Source organism: Xiphophorus maculatus, chromosome 14 (genome assembly GCF_002775205.1).
Source record: "Xiphophorus maculatus strain JP 163 A chromosome 14, X_maculatus-5.0-male, whole genome shotgun sequence".
NCBI classification, from domain to species: domain Eukaryota; kingdom Metazoa; phylum Chordata; class Actinopteri; order Cyprinodontiformes; family Poeciliidae; genus Xiphophorus; species Xiphophorus maculatus.
Genome location: NC_036456.1, coordinates 24,598,608 through 24,615,878, shown reverse-complemented (window position 1 = coordinate 24,615,878; position 17,271 = coordinate 24,598,608). Strand labels below are relative to the sequence as shown.

General features: G+C 37.0%; 1 protein-coding gene across 2 annotated transcripts in view; it reads right to left on the bottom strand.

The window, feature by feature from the left end:
- Window positions 1-1,296: 1,296 nt before the first annotated feature.
- The window catches only part of LOC111611164 (zinc finger protein 883-like), a 40,568-nt gene continuing 24,593 nt past the window's right edge, over window positions 1,297-17,271 (bottom strand). The window contains exons 12-13 of one of the 2 annotated variants that reach the window (XM_023346888.1): window positions 9,344-9,454; window positions 1,297-3,713 (exon numbers count right to left, since the gene is read on the bottom strand). In XM_023346888.1, the coding sequence (XP_023202656.1) occupies window positions 1,381-3,713; window positions 9,344-9,454 (2,444 nt within the window). In that variant the 3' untranslated portion in view covers window positions 1,297-1,380. Of the gene's footprint in view, window positions 3,714-9,343; window positions 9,455-11,311; window positions 15,926-17,271 lie in introns of those variants that run through there. The other variant, XM_023346889.1, reaches the window with a different exon arrangement.

Genomic DNA, 17,271 nt, shown 5'->3' with positions numbered 1-17,271 from the left:
CCCCTCTTTGTGTTCTGTTTTTGTAAATGGTAAAGAGGAGGAATTTTGTAATGGATCACAGACTGGAACTGTGACCTTGGGGTGAAATCAAGCTTTTGTAATCTTCTCAATGCTTCAAAAACAAAGAATTACAAATAAAAAACAAACAGTTTTTGCTAGTTACATCTATAACTGAAATTTAATCTATATAAGAAATACATTTACTAACATCATAAATACTAAACAAATTTTCAAATACAGATAAATAAAAAAACACAAATGGGTAAAAATACATTTATTTGTCATTATTTGTTATATGTGTCTAGAGCACATATAACAAGAATAAAGTTCATGCAGATCTTTCATAAAAAAGGAAAAACATCTCAGGTTTCATCATAACTTATCAAACCTTCTGCCTGCTTTGTTGTCATCATATAATCAACAGTATTTCCAAAATCAGAAACTGAAGAGTAAATACTGAAAAACTAAAGCATATATAGAAAAAAACAACAAAAAAACATCCTTTCTGACAGACAATTAAATTGCAACCTAACAGTGAATATAGAAACAGCAACAATAGACTTTGAGAAATATTTAATTTAGGTGTAAAAACAATACAGTAATAATACTGTAGACTGTTTAGGTTTTATACATTTTAATAAAAATATTGTCATGCCAAAGTCACCGTGTTGTTCACGCTGCAATGCATTCTGGGTAAATGATGTACAGTGGTCCAACTGCCCAGCTATGTCCAGCCAAAACAGCGATGAGCAACGTCTTTTTAAACCCATCAAACGAAAAAATGGCAAATTCCATGAAAAATATAACAAAAGATGAACATTTTTGAAGTAATTATGAATTTTGGCGTACAGCAAACAGGAATTTTTTAGTTAAAAGAAAAATTATTATATATTTAGGCCATGTTCAATTGATCGTGGATCTTTTTAAGAAACAAACCAATAATATCTCACTAGACAAAAACATTAAAAACTTTGTAAGACTTAACATGTCACTTAAAAACCCTTTTACATAAAAAAGATAAAACTGAAAGAATAAAGTGAAAGTTGCACATTTTAGATAAACGTCCTTTTTGAGATGCTTTCTTCTTTACGATGCTACGCTATAAAAATGTGATCCAGCTGTAATTACTCTGCTTCAAAACAATGAGTTACTGAAAATCTTGGTACGTGAGGTTCCGATTATGCAGTTCCATCTGCACGAGTCCCCATGTTAAAAGTTAACTGGCAATTTGGAAGGAAGCCATTTCCACAGGTTGGACATAAGAAACACCACATGTATGAGTTGTCATGTGAACAAATAAATTGTATTTTCGACAGAAACCTTTTCCATATATCCCACACAAGAAAAGCTTTTCACCTGTAAGATTCCTGATGTGACTAGTTAAATTGCTTTTCTGACTGAAACGTTTTCCACAAGTTCTACATGAGAAAGATTCTCACCTGTATGAGTCCTCATGTGTCTAGTTAAACTGCTGTTTTGACAGAAACTTTTTTCACAAGTCCTACATGAGAAAGGCTTCTCACCTGTATGAACCCTCATGTGTATAGTTAAATTTCTTAGTTGACGGAAACTTTTTCCACAAGTCTTACATGAGAAAGGCTTCACACCTGTGTGAGTGCTTAAGTGCCTAGTTAAATTGCCTTTATGATGGAAACTTTTTCCACAAGTTCTACATGAGAAAGGTTTCTCGCCTGTATGAACCCTCATGTGACTAGTTAAACTGCTTTTATGATGGAAACCTTTTCCACAAGTTCTACATGAGAAAGGTTTCTCACCTGTATGAACCCTCATGTGAATAGTTAAACTGCTTTGGTGACGGAATTCTTTCCCACAACTCCCACATGAAAAACTCTTCTCATCTGTATGAGACCACATGTGACTAATTAAACTGCTTTTTTGACAAAAACATTTTCCACAGGTCCCACAGGAGAAAGGCTTCTCATCTGTGTGTGTCCTCTTGTGACTAGTTAAATTGCTTTTATGACTGAAACATTTTCCACAAGTTCTACATGAGAAAGGCTTCTCACCTGTATGAACCCTCATGTGAATAAGTAAACTGCTTTTTTGACAGAAACTTTTTTCACAAGTTCTACATGAGAAAGGCTTCTCACCTGTATGAGTCCTCATGTGTCTAGTTAAAGCTGTTTTTTGACGGAAGGTTTTTCCACAAGTCCTACATGAGAAAGCCTTTTTACCTGTGTGAGTGCTCAAGTGACTAGTTAAATTGCTTTGTTGACTGAAACGTTTTCCACAAGTCCTGCATGAGAAAGGTTTCTCACCTGTATGAGTCCTCATGTGACTAGTTAAACTGCTTCCATCATGGAAACCTTTTCCACAAGTTCTACATGAGAAAGGGTTCTCACCAGTATGAACCCTCATGTGAATAGTTAAACTGCTTTGATGGCGGAAATTTTTTCCACAACTCCCACATGAGAATATCTCCTCATCTGTATGAGTCCACATGTGACTAATTAAACTGCTTTTTTGACGAAAACCTTTTCCACAGGTCCTACATGAGAAAGGTTTCTCATCTGTGTGAGTCCTCTTGTGACTAATTAAATTGCTTTTTTGACAAAAACTTTTCCCACAAGTCCCACATGAGAATGGTTTCTCATCTGTATGAATCCTTATGTGACTAATTAAATTGCTTTTTTGGTGGAAACTTTTTCCACAAGTCCCACATGAGAAAGGCTTCTCATTTGTATGAATCCTCATGTGAATAATTAAACTGCTTTTATGACAAAAACTTTTCCCACAACTCCAACATGTGAAAGGCTTCTCATGTGTATGAACCCTTTTGTGACTAGTTAAATTTCTTTTTTGAAAGAAACTTTTCCCACAAGTCTCACACGAGAAAGGTTTCTCACTTCTATGAATTTTCATGTGACTAGTTAAACTGCTTTTACATTGGAAACTTATTCTGCAGGTCACACATGAGAAAGGGTTCTTACTTGTGTGGATAATCATGTGACGAAGTAAGTTTGATCTGCGTGTGAAACTTTTTCCACAGGTTGAACATGCGAAAGGGTTCTTACTTGTGTGGATAATCATGTGACGAAGTAAGTTTGATCTGCGTGTGAAACATTTTCCACAGGTTGAACATGTGAAAGGGTTCTTGTCAGTGTGAGTTGTCATGTGTGTCATCAACAAACTGCTTTGAGAAAAGGTTTCATCACAGATTTTACAAGAATATAGTTTTTGTTGTGGGTGAGCCTTCTTGTATGTTTTTTGTTTTGAACTTTCAGTTTGACCTTTCTGCAGTTTGGTTTTCTCATATTTCTCCTTTTGTTTCTGTTCTTTGTTTCTCTTTTTCCCTAGATCGTCAGAATCGCTTCCTTCCTGATCTTGGTTCTCATCCTCAGCAGAGTCATGAGAGATGAGTTGGTTCCTCTGTGGTTCTGTTTCATTGTGGATTATTTGCACATTAAGAGGATTCACCAAAATGTCATCAGTCTCCTGTTTCAGCACAAGATGCTCTTCATCCTGACTGATGCAGAGTTGCTTCTCTTCCTCTTTGAGCTGTTGATGTTCTGGTTCTTGTAGCTCCTGTTTTATCTCCTGAGGTTCTGGTTCCTGTTTTATCTGCAGAGGTTCTGGTTCCTGTTTTATCTGCAGAGGTTCTGGTTCCTCTTGTTTTAAAGTGAAGATCCCCTCCTGGTTGCTGAGGTCATTGAAAATCCCGTCGTCTTCACACACAGAACAATGTCGGAGATCTGGACCAAAACACAAAACAAAAACTTTTAATATCGAGTCAAACAATGAACCCTTCACTTAAATCCCTTGATGCAACTAATCAGCTTTTTCTTAATTATTCTAAAATTATAAATTTTTATGTGTGAAAATCAGTCAAAACGTATTACGGACATTTTTTCCAATGTTGTCTGGCATTTAGCAAATAAATGATTTTGGTAATTCTGAGTTCAGGTCCAATTTATCTTCTGATCATGAGGAAAAAATTTTATTGTGTTTTTTTAAAAAAAAAATCCTATACATGTATCTCAATTTAACTCTACATTTGGAAAAATAACTTGATAAAAGTGATTCTTCTAATGAACTAGATGTCAGTCAAAACATGTCCTGGACATCCAGGTGAGCAAACAAAATGCCAATATGTTAACTGAGTGGCTCCCTGACAAATATTCACACAGCAGCTCGACTCAGTCCATATCAATCCTCCTTTGCATTAGCAGCAGTTCTTTGTTACTGGAACCTCAATCGACCTTCAGACCTCAGCATCGCTCTGCTGTACGTTGAGACCGCTGTGCACTGCAACCTCAACTCCAAACCGGTCCATCAGTTCTGCATGTGACCATCAGGCACATTATGTCCAGTCAGGCTCAGCTTATCTCCACTGAGAAGCAGGGTTTCCCCCACTGTCTTACCTTTAGCTGCCAGGCTAAGTGTTGCTGATTTATGTTCTTGGGAAAAAAAGTAAAAGAAAAATTGCTTAACTTTTTTTCCCCCTTCTTAATAAACCGGACTGCAAACGTCTCTGTTGTTTTGAGCGTTTCACTGGCGGAGCAGAAATATTCCTAAGATATTAGTTTATAGTTGGTGCATTTAAACTTCCACAAAGCCGGCTATCAGTCAAACTTCTCTCACAGCAGAGCAAAAGGGGACAGTGGCTAATTTTTAGACCTTTGCAAAGGTAGAGAGAACATTGGTGGATAAGATCAGCTTCACATTCAAGTATTGGCTGATCACCAATTCCCCACAATTAAGGAAATCAGGGCCGATTTATTGGTGCACTCTTATTTTCCAGACACCAAAAAACATTAACTTATTGCCAAAAACGGCTGGGTGGTTTTCTAAGCATTTGGGCTGCTTTGAGAGGCAAAAGAAACTCAAAAAGAAGCACAAAAAAAATATTCAAAATGTGAATTGTCCATCACAATTCCCATTTTAATACAATGTTTTGTTGCTCCAGGGAAACTCAGATCTATTCAGATTCTGACAGTGAGGACAACTTTTGCTGTGGCAGCTGAAGGAGGAACAGCTTGTCCTGCTCTCTTGTCCTTACTGATAACTTTGCCTGAGATATTTTTAAAATGACAGTTTTTATAGTTATATTTACATTTTCGACATCACAACTGGATTACTACAAACTTAAGGACTGGGGGATTTTCTTACTTTTATTTTTACCTTACTTTTCTTCAGCTCCAAGTTGAACCAGGACAAAATGCCTCCGGCCGACCCCAAGGACATTAGCAGTATTATACAACGACTTCAGCTTATAGAAATGAAGATTAAACTGCTGGAGGTGAACTTTGAGATGAATGCTACCTGTGAAAATGAGACAACTCTTCCTCAAATCAATGGGGAGGTCGTTCGCCCCGCATCTCCAAAACCAGAACCAAACGAGGAGAAGCAGCTTTCAGCTTCTATGCACCACAAATTTGGAACAAACTTCCAGAAAACTGTAAAACAGCTGAAACACTGACTTCCTTTAAATCTCCATTAAAAACCCACCTGTTTAGGATTTGTTGTGATTTAAACTCGACGGACCAAAAACGTGTGAGCGCACGAACAGGAAATCAGCCAACACAGAATAACCAGAGTTTACTTTTTTTTATTCTTTTTTAGCGCTAAAAAAGAATGAGACGCTTACCCTTACAGGCTAATTTGTTGTAAAATGAATATGACCGAATTTACACAGCATCTGATCAAAAACGGAAGAATCATTGCTTATATCTAAAAGTACGCCCAGTGGTTGCCTGATGTCGTACGTCAGCTAAAGTTGCTATTTCTACAAAGGCCTTTGTGTAAAAGTGAAGAATTCCATGTGTGTAACAAACTGTGTCCTTGATAAGGGTCTCAACAGACTGCAGATCCAATGAGGCGACTACAGGGAGAAGCCCTCACCTGGACGAATCAGCGTGGCCGGCTCTGAGCCGAAACCCACCTTCAACCTCAACACCTGCTCCACCAAAGAAAAACAAACAAGCAGCTGCAACCAAAACGGTTCCACCGACCCCGCTCCCAAGGACAGAGCGACCAGCCAGAGCCTCAAAACATTCTGACTCTGTGGGAATCCCACTGAAAAATAGATTTTCTGTTCTCCAGCCTGAGCCTCTGAGTGAAACCTCGCCTTCAAACATCAACAATGAGGCAAGACCAACACATCCACCCCCCAAAGCTCCAAAGGACAAAGCGGCTACCAGGAAAACGAAAGGTATGCCAAAAGTGCTTATTGTTGGAGATGAGGCAGTAAATGGAATCTGTCACGTTTGTAATCCCAAGAAAACAAGAGTGATTTCTTTTCCTGGTGACACTGTATCTGATTTAACTCGTAAAGTTCTTTCGCTAACCGCTGATCAGCCAGATATTGAGTCTTTAGTTGTGCATGTTGGAGCCAACGATGTGGCAAAGCAGAAATCTGAGATTCTGAAAAAGGACTTTAATATTCTTCTAAACACTATGGGAAAATTAAAAATGAAGTTATTTCTCAGTGGTCCAATTCCATCACCTCAATGGGGAGACGAAAAACACTCCAGGCTGGACATGATAAACAAACGGCTGATTAAAAGCTGCTCTGCCAGCTCAGTGACCTTCATCGATAACCTCTGGATCTATTGGCAGCGCTTTCACCTCTTTGGAAGAAGTGGACGCAATCTTAATAAACATGGGATAAAGTTGCTCACTGCAAATCTTTTTCATTTTATCAACAAGGACAGCAACGTGATCATCGCTTCAGAAGAACAGGCTCCAGGATTTCTGACTAGGAAGAAACCCTTTTCTCTTATCAGGAACAAAAACAAGCTGATACATCGACTGGAGACGGAGCGACTGGTTCCCTTCCTCCTCCTCCCCTCCCTCTCTGCTCACCCACTCATTCACAGGATTCACAAGATACACATGAAGAAATGTCTTCTGGACCGGAGTTTATTATATTTACAGATGGAATGAATCAACAGGTTGTACTTGGGACGTCTCTCCTTAGCGCTCACATAGCAGACCTCACTTCATTTAAGCCACCTGACTCTAACTTCCCAGAGGATCCATCACTCTGCGTTTCTGAGGTCTGAGGCCGGGGTCCAGACTTTATCTTTACACCCTTCTTGCTCCAGAATGTGTCTGGCCCCCGGCACTGCAGAACAGGACATTACCTGTCCGGATCACTACAAGAAAATTTACAAGAAACAGAAACATAAAATACAGCTGCTTTAATTCAAACATCAGACTGATCCCCTGCCTAAAGGAACCTCAGACTGAAGAACTCTTGGCCTCCAAGTCACTTAAACTCGCTCTTTTAAATACCAGATCTCTCTGTGCTAAAGCTCTATCAATTAATGATTTCATCACTGAGCATAATATCGATGTTATGTTTCTGACAGAAACATGGTTGAATGATAATAATGAATCGATCGTACTAATTGAATCTGCGCCTCCTAAGTACAATTTCTTCAGTGAGAATAGAAAACACAAAAAAGGAGGAGGCGTGGCTTCAATATTTAAGAAAACCATAAACTGTAGTAAAATCTCTTTGGGTCACTTCACCTCTTTTGAGTATCTTGGAATTGAGGTTAAAGGCCACAAACGAACTTTGACTGTAACTTTAAACAAAACTCCAACATTTGTGGAAAATTTCTTTACTGACTTGAATGAACTTCTATCTCTTATATGTATTGATTATGATTGTTTAATAATTGTTGGTGATTTCAACATTCATGTTGACAACCCCCAAGACAGAGGGGCAAAAAAAGCTTGCTAATATTTTAGAGACTTTTGGTCTAACACAACATGTCAAACAAGCAACACACACTCAAGAACACTGTTGACCATGAGGAACGATCTAGAGTTATAGATCTAGAGTCAATGCACAGCTTCAGTTATTACAACTAAAAACCAGCGATCAGCCCGAAACCTGGGAGTAGTGATGGACTCTGACCTGAACCTCCAGAGCCACATAAAGACAGTTACAAAGTCGGCCTTCTATCACCTGAAGAACATTTCCAGGATTAAAGGACTAATGTCTCAGCAAGATCTAGAGAAACTCATCCATGCGTTCATCTTCAGTCGTATTGATTATTGCAACAGCGTCTTCACAGGTCTGTCCAACAAATCAATCAAACAGCTGCAGCTGATCCAGAATGCTGCTGCTGGCATTCTGACTAAAACCAGGAAGATAGAGCACATAACACCAGTTTTAAAGTCCCTCCACTGGCTCCCTGTAGCTCAAAGAATAGACTTTAAAATACTGTTGTTAGTTTATAAATCACTGAATGGCTTAGCACCACAATACATTAAAGATCTGCTGTTGTTGTATCAACCTTCCAGAACCTCTCAGGTCTTCTGGTTCTGCTCTGCATCCCCAGAACCAGAACCAAACGAGGAGAAGCAGCTTTCAGCATCTATGCACCACAAATTTGGAACAAACTTCCAGAAAACTGTAAAACAGCTGAAACACTGACTTCTTTTAAATCTAGACTAAAAACTCACCTGTTTAGGATTGTATTTGAAACGTAATCAATAACAAATTTATTGATGGAACTTTATTTAATGTCGTGTTTTGATTGTTGATTCTATGTTGCTTTGTGTTTCTGTGTTTGATATGATGTAAAGCACTTTGAAATGCTTTGATAGTGAAATGTGCTATACAAATAAAATGTGATTGATTGATTGATTGATTGATTGACAAGAAAAGCCACAGATCCAGAAAAATAAATTCTCTGGAGACTTTATGTCTCCATTTACTTGTAAAATGTTTATCTGCTGGTTTCTCAGCTCTGCAAACCCCATAGACAGAACAATGGTGTTGCTTATCGTTTGGGTTTGAATTGTGAGTAGTCGGAAACAAAAAGTGGGATAACTCAACTTTACTTTGACTAGTCATAATTTGATTATATGAAGTATGTGCTTTAGATAGTAATACACTATAGATATCTTGAATTGAAACCACCATATACATTAATGGTAAATCTGATGTCATTTATTCTAGTCAGGATGTAATTAAATATACCTCAAAGACATATTATGTCTGGTCAAAAACATAATTATATTTTTTAAACATTTCTAGTCAGAAACTAATTTCAGATATACAGAATGAAAGTTTGGTAAACCCATTTATTAACAGAACGGCCTGCCATAGAAACGCTGATGCATTTATGGAATAATAATATTAATAATAATAATAATAATATTTTTTGGAATCGACCTGCTCTCCCGAACCTCCCGAAGTCCAACCAGCGCTCTGTTTCTGTCTTATCAGTTAATTTATTTCTGTAAAACATTCATCCTAATTCGGTTTCAAACATTGTTTCCTTTAATCTGTCTCCTGTATTTCCTCCAGCTTTTGTCCGTTTCGCGCCTCATGTCATCAGTAAACCGTGAAGGCGTTTCGTACCTGTCCGGTGTAAGATGATCCTCGGTATCCGGCTGAAATCCATCAGTCTGCGCTGATCCTCCATCTCTTCCTCCATCTCTTCCTCCATCTTGACGTTGATTTCTTTCCACTCTGTGAATGTTTTTTCAGCAGGAGTTAACATTTCGTTAATAAAATCTCTCTGATGCGGAACTGACGACATTTTTACTTTAAACACTCAGATATTTACCTAAAACTAGCGACGTTCTTTCTGTGCCTAGGCTTCGAAGCGTGTCAGGAGAAAACCAGGATTTTTGTGAAGAGTGAATCGAGGCTTTTGCTGTTGGAGCAGGATGTGACGTTTGAAGCTGTACCACGTGACTGAGTCTTCTTCTTCTTGGATTTATTGGCAGTTGGCAACAAACTTTTAGTAGCTTTACCGCCACTTACTGGTATGGAGTGTGGTTCGTAATGGTCTATATATATATATATATATATATATATATATATATATATATATATATATATATATATATATATATATATATATATATATATATATATATATATATATATATATATAAACTACTACTACTACTGTTAATAATAATAAATAAATAAATCAATCCTACCTATACATATAAATATTTATACCTATCTATACTCATACACACACATGCATACATACTTATATATAACTTTATATTCTACCCACCTATATCATGCACAGATTCACAAACACACCTGCCATAATCAAATTCTATGAATTAATTTAGTTTTCTTTAGAAATTGAATAACTATTTTTATATGTTTACTCCCCAAATTCTTCCTCAGAATATCTAATAAATTAATCTTTCCTTTAATACATTCAAACTCTCTCCTCATATTTGTTCTCTCTCTTTCATACTTATGGCATTCCAATATAACATGTTCTATTGTTTCATATTTTTCACAGTAATCACATTTGCCAGTAGTATGCTTTTGTATTTTAAATAGTGTATAATTAAGTCCTGTATGTCCAAGTCTTAACCTTGTTATCACTCTTTCCTCCTTTCTATTTCATCTTCCATTTCTTCTTTCTCCTACCATCTTCTGAATTTTATAAAACCATCTTCCTGTTTTTCCTTCATCCCACCTTTTTTGCCATTTTTCCATCAGTTTTTCTTTAACAACGCTCTTTCCCTCGGATTTACTTGTTTTAACTGTAAAACTAATATTATTCTGACTTGCCCAATCCAAAAAACTTATTAAATCACGGCTCTATATAAAGGAACTATGACTACAAAATACAGTAAACTTCATATGTGAAAACAAAATAGGAAAAGTAAAATGAAACCGCAGAAGAAGAATGGCATGGTTATTGCTCGACTGCTTGGAAATGTATAAATTTATATTCATGGAGAATTTAACTTGATTATATTTTTCATAACACCAAAACAAAAAAATGTGTTGAACCAGGAGAAGCCGAAGTCCTGGAGACAATGTGGAAACACAGAACACAACCACTGGCATATACTTTGGGACTGTACAGTTATAAGACAATATTGGACAGAAATACACACAAATATTGAAAATATCTCTAATACAAGAATATCTTTTAAATTCACCACCTTTATTGTGGGTAACAGAATTTCTACCTGACAATGCAAAACATCTGTATCAGATTTCAATTATGGAAGAGTCTGTGGGCTGTATAATTTCCTTATACATAAAAGTAATGTATTTTCAAAATAATACCCACTTGTCCCCTATTTGTGTTCTGTTTTTGTAAATGGTAAAGAGGAGGAATTTTGTAATGGATCACAGACTGGAACTGTGACCTTGAGGTAAAATCAAGCTTTTGTAATCTTCTCAATGCTTCAAAAACATAAAATTACAAATAAAAAACAAACAGTTTTTGCTAGTTACATTTATAACTGAAATTTAATCTATATAACCAATACATTTACTAACACCATAAATACTAAACAAATTCTCAAATACGGATAAATAAAAAAACACAAATGGGTAAAAATACATTTATTTGTCATTATTTGTTGTCATTATATGAGCACATATAACAAGAATAAAGTTCATGCAGATCTTTCATAAAAAAAGGAAAAACATCTCAGGTTTCATCATAACTTATCAAACCTTCTGCCTGCTTTGTTGTCATCATATAATCAACAGTATTTCCAAAATCAGAACCTGAAGAGTAAATACTGAAAAACTAAAGCATATGTAACGGTTGTGGAACAGGGAGTCAGGACCACCTCGGAACCAGGTTTCAGGATAATTTTATTCCTGTTCAAAACAAGAACATTTTAATCACAGCAGCTCCTGGGCTCCGGCTTCTCCAAACACCCTCTCCCCAGCGCAGCTTGGCGCGAATTGAGGAGGGCAGCGGGAACACACAGGATGTAGCGCACAAACAGGAAGTAAGAAAATAAAAGCTTCCCCACCAAAACAAAATACAATTAAAAACAAAGGAAAACCAATATTCATAGATGAGGATGGCCTTTTATACACTAGGGGCCAAAAATGAAAGCAAGATAAAACAGAAATAATATATTACAGACATGTCAATTCAAAGAAAATTAGTTTTGAGAAGGTTCATAAAGAAAAATAAAATAAATAGATAAAATTAATTCTGCTACATAATTACATTACATGCTACACATATATAGATAAAAAAAAAAAAAAAACATCCTTTCTGACACAATTAAATTGCAACCTAACAGTGAATATAGAAACAGCAACAATAGACTTTGAGAAATATTTATTTTAGGTGTAAAAACAATACAGTAATAATACTGTAGACCGGCGGTTTTCAAAGTGTGAGGCGCGCCTCCCCTAGGGGGCGCCAGAGCACTTTAGGGGAGGCGCGGTGCAAGGGAAAAAATAAACCGGAAAAGAAGCTTAACCGGATTCGCGCATCAAAAGCACAAGCACATTGTTCCCACTAAAACTAAGGTGAGCTGAACAGTAATGTTGCCAATGTGTTGCCATGTCGCCAATTTAGTTAAAATCATAAATAAAATGAGTTACACATGATTCAGGACCGTGATAGAAAAAGAAAGGGTGCGCATAGCGTGCGTAATTGTTTTTTCTTTTGTATGCCTCCGCTCTTTCATACTGCACGCTCTTTTAGCTCGAGATAAATTGTTTAGATGAGCCACAAAAAGAGCTCCACGATTTTGCAACTGTTTAGGTTTTTGATTTATTTTTTAATTTCAAGGAAATGTGCAACATTTACAGATGTGTTCCAAAGAACACATCTGTACACTGTTGGTATCTCAAACATTAAACTCAGAATCTCAGATGTAACGTTTGTTTGAGAAAACGGTTGAAACATGAGTTTGGGGTTGTTCTTATCATTGGAAAAATGAAAAAAGGGCGTATTTGCCATACAAAGGCCCTGATAAAATAATTAAAATGGGAGGAAATGTTTTAAAATGTTCATGTGTTAAATTTCATTCAGATAAAGTGTCATTTTAAAAGATGAGATGGTTCTAAAATAAAAGCAATTAGAAGGTGTTTTGTAGTGGCATTTGTTTGTCTGTGGGTTGATTATTGGGGGAGGGGGGCGCGCAGCAGGCATTGTGCTCCTTGGAGGGGGGCTCACCCTTTCATACTTTGAAAACCCCTGCTGTAGACTGTTTAGGTTTTATACATTTTAATAAAAATATTGTCACGCCAAAGTCACCATGTTGTTCATGCTGCAATGCATTCTGGGTAAATGATGTACAGTGGTCCAACTGCCCAGCTATGTCCAGCCAAAACAGCGATGAGCAACGTCTTTTTAAACCCATCAAACGAAAAAATGGCAAATTCCATGAAAAATATAACAAAAGATGAACATTTTTGAAGTAATTATGAGTTTTGGCGTACAGCAAACAGGAATTTTTTAGTTAAAAGGAAATTTATTATATATTTAGGCCATGTTCAATTGATCGTGGATCCTTTTAAGAAACAAACCAATAATATCTCACTAGACAAAAACATTAAAAACTTTGTAAGACTTAATATGTCACTTAAAAACCCTTTTACATAAAAAAGATAAAACTGAAAGAATAAAGTGAAAGTTGCACATTTTAGATAAACGTCCTTTTTGAGATGCTTTCTTCTTTACGCTGCTACGCTATAAAAATGTGATCCAGCTGTAATTACTCTGCTTCAAAACAATGAGTTACTGAAAATCTTGGTACGTGAGGTTCCGATTATGCAGTTCCATCTGCACGAGTCCCCATGTTAAAAGTTAACTGGCAATTTGGAAGGAAGCCATTTCCACAGGTTGGACATAAGAAACACCACATGTATGAGTTGTCATGTGAACAAATAAATTGTCTTTTCGACAGAAACCTTTTCCACATATCCCACACAAGTAAAGCTTTTCACCTGTATGAGTCCTCATGTGACTAGTTAAATTGCCTTTTTGACTGAAACGTTTTCCACAAGTTCTACATGAGAAAGGCTTCACAACTGCGTGAGTGCTCATGTGATTAGTTAAACTGCTTTTTTGACAGAAACTTTTTCCACAAGTTCTACATGAGAAAGATTTCTCACTTGTATGAGTCCTCATGTGACTAGTTAAACTGCTGTTTTGACAGAAACTTTTTCCACAAGTCCTACATGAGAAAGGCTTCACTACTGCGTGAGTGCTCAAGTGCTTAGTTAAATTGCCTTTTTGACGGAAACTTTTACCACAAGTTCTACATGAGAAAGGCTTCTCACCTGTATGAACCGTCATGTGACTAGTTAAACTGCTTTTTTGACAGAAACTTTTTTCACAAGTCCTACATGAGAAAGGCTTCTCACCTGTATGAGCCCTCATGTGACTAGTTAAACTGATTTTATGACGGAAACTTTTTCCACAAGTTCTACATGAGAAAGGTTTCTCATCTGTGTGAATATTCGTGTGCCTAGTTAAATTGCTTTTATGACTGAAACCTTTTCCACAAGTTCTACATGAGAAAGGCTTCTCACCTGTATGAACCGTCATGTGAATAGTTAAACTGTTTTTTTGACAGAAACTTCTTTCACAAGTCCTACATGAGAAAGGCTTCTCACCTGTATGAATCCTGATGTGTCGAGTTAAATATCTTTTTTGACGGAAATTTTTTCCACAAGTTCTACATGAGAAAGGTTTCTCACCAGTATGAACCCTCATGTGAATAGTTAAACTGCTTTGGTGACGGAAATTTTTTCCACAACTCCCACATGAAAAGCTCTTCTCATCTGTATGAGACCACATGTGATGAACTAAACTGCTTTTTTGACAAAAACCTTTTCCACAGGTCCCACATGAGAAAGGCTTCTCATCTGTGTGAGACCACATGTGACAAATTAAACTGCTTTTATGACGAAAACTTTTTCCACAGGTCCCACATGAGAAAGGCTTCTCATCTGTGTGAGACCACATGTGACAAATTAAACTGCTTTTATGACGAAAACTTTTTCCACAAGTCCCACATGAGAATGGTTTCTCATCTGTATGAGTCCTTATGTGACTAATTAAACTGCTTTTTTGACAGAAACTTTTTTCACAAGTCCTACATGAGAAAGGCTTCTCACCTGTATGAATCATCATGTGTCTAGTTAAATTGCTTTTTTGACAAAAACTTTTTCCACAAGTCCTACATGAGAAATCCTTTTTACCTGTGTGAGTGCTCAAGTGACTAATTAAACTGCGTTTCTGACGAAAAACTTTTCCACAAGTCCCACATGAGAAAGGCTTCTCATTTATATGAATCCTCATGTGAATAATTAAACTGCTTTTATGACAAAAACTTTTCCCACAACTCCAACATGTGAAAGGCTTCTCATGTGTATGAACCCTTTTGTGACTAGTTAAATTTCTTTTTTGAAAGAAACTTTTCCCACAAGTCCCACACGAGAAAGGTTTCTCACTTCTATGAATTTTCATGTGACTAGTTAAACTGCTTTTACATTGGAAACTTATTCCGCAGGTCACACATGAGAAAGGGTTCTTACTTGTGTGGATAATCATGTGACGAAGTAAGTTTGACCTGCGTGTGAAACTTTTTCCACAGGTTGAACATGTGAAAGGGTTCTTGTCAGTGTGAGTTGTCATGTGTGTCATCAACAAACTGCTTTGAGAAAAGGCTTCATCACAGATTTTACAAGAATATAGTTTTTGTTGTGTGTGAGCTTTCTTGTATGTTTTTTGTTTTGAACTTTCAGTTTGACCTTTCTGCAGTTTGGTTTTCTCATATTTCTCCTTTTGTTTCTGTTCTTTGTTTCTCTTTTTCCCTAGATCGTCAGAATTGCTTCCATCCCCATCTTGGTTCTCATCCTCAGCAGAGTCATGAGAGATGAGTTGGTTCCTCTGTGGTTCTGTTTCATTGTGGATTATTTGCACATTATAAGGAATCACCAAAATGTCATCAGTCTCCTGTTTCAGCACAAGATGCTCTTCATCCTGACTGATGCAGAGTTGCTTCTCTTCCTCTTTGTACTCTTGATGTTGTGGTTCTTCTTGCTCCTGTTTTATCTCCAGAGGTTCTGGTTCCTGTTTTATCTGCAGAGGTTCTGGTTCCTCTTGTTTTAAAGTGAAGATCCCCTCCTGGTTGCTGAGTTCATTGAAAATCCCGTCGTCTTCACACACAGAACAATGTCGAAGATCTGGACCAAAACACAAAACAAAAACTTTAAATTTTGAGACAAACAATGAACCCTTCACTTAAATCCCTTGATGCAACTAATCAGCTTTTTCTTAATTATTCTAAAATTATAAATTTTTATGTGTGAAAATCAGTCAAAACGTATTACGGACATTTTTTCCAATGTTGTCTGGCATTTAGCAAATAAATGATTTTGGTAATTCTGAGTTCAGGTCCAATTTATCTTCTGATCATGAGGAAAAAATTTTATTGTGTTTTAAAAAAAAAAAATCCTACACATGTATCTCAATTTAACTCTACATTTGGAAAAATAACTTGATAAAAGTGATTCTTCTAATGAACTAGATGTCAGTCAAAACATGTCATGGACATCCAGGTGAGCAAACAAAATGCCAATATGTTAACTGAGTGGCTCCCTGACAGATATTCACACAGCAGCTCGACTCAGTCCATATCAATCCTCCTTTGCATTAGCAGCAGTTCTTTGTTACTGGAACCTCAATCGACCTTCAGACCTCAGCATCGCTCTGCTGTACGTTGAGACCGCTGTGCACTGCAACCTCAACTCCAAACCGGTCCATCAGTTCTGCATGTGACCATCAGGCACATTATGTCCAGTCAGGATCAGCTTATCTCCACTGAGAAGCAGGGTTTCCCCCACTGTCTTACCTTTAGCTGCCAGGCTAAGTGTTGCTGATTTATGTTCTTGGGAAAAAAAGTAAAAGAAAAATTGCTTAACTTTTTTTCCCCCTTCTTAATAAACCGGACTGCAAACGTCTCTGTTGTTTTGAGCGTTTCACTGGCGGAGCAGAAATATTCCTAAGATATTAGTTTATAGTTGGTGCATTTAAACTTCCACAAAGCCGGCTATCAGTCAAACTTCTCTCACAGCAGAGCAAAAGGGGACAGTGGCTAATTTTTAGACCTTTGCAAAGGTAGAGAGAACATTGGTGGATAAGATCAGCTTCACATTCAAGTATTGGCTGATCACCAATTCCCCACAATTAAGGAAATCAGGGCCGATTTATTGGTGCACTCTTATTTTCCAGACACCAAAAAACATTAACTTATTGCCAAAAACGGCTGGGTGGTTTTCTAAGCATTTGGGCTGCTTTGAGAGGCAAAAGAAACTCAAAAAGAAGCACAAAAAAAATATTCAAAATGTGAATCGTCCATCACAATTCCCATTTTAATAAAATGTTTTGTTGCTCCAGGGAAACTCAGATCTATTCAGATTCTGACAGTGAGGACAACTTTTGCTGTGGCAGCTGAAGGAGGAACAGCTTGTCCTGCTCTCTTGTCCTTACTGATAACTTTGCCTGAGATATTTTTAAAATGACAGTTTTT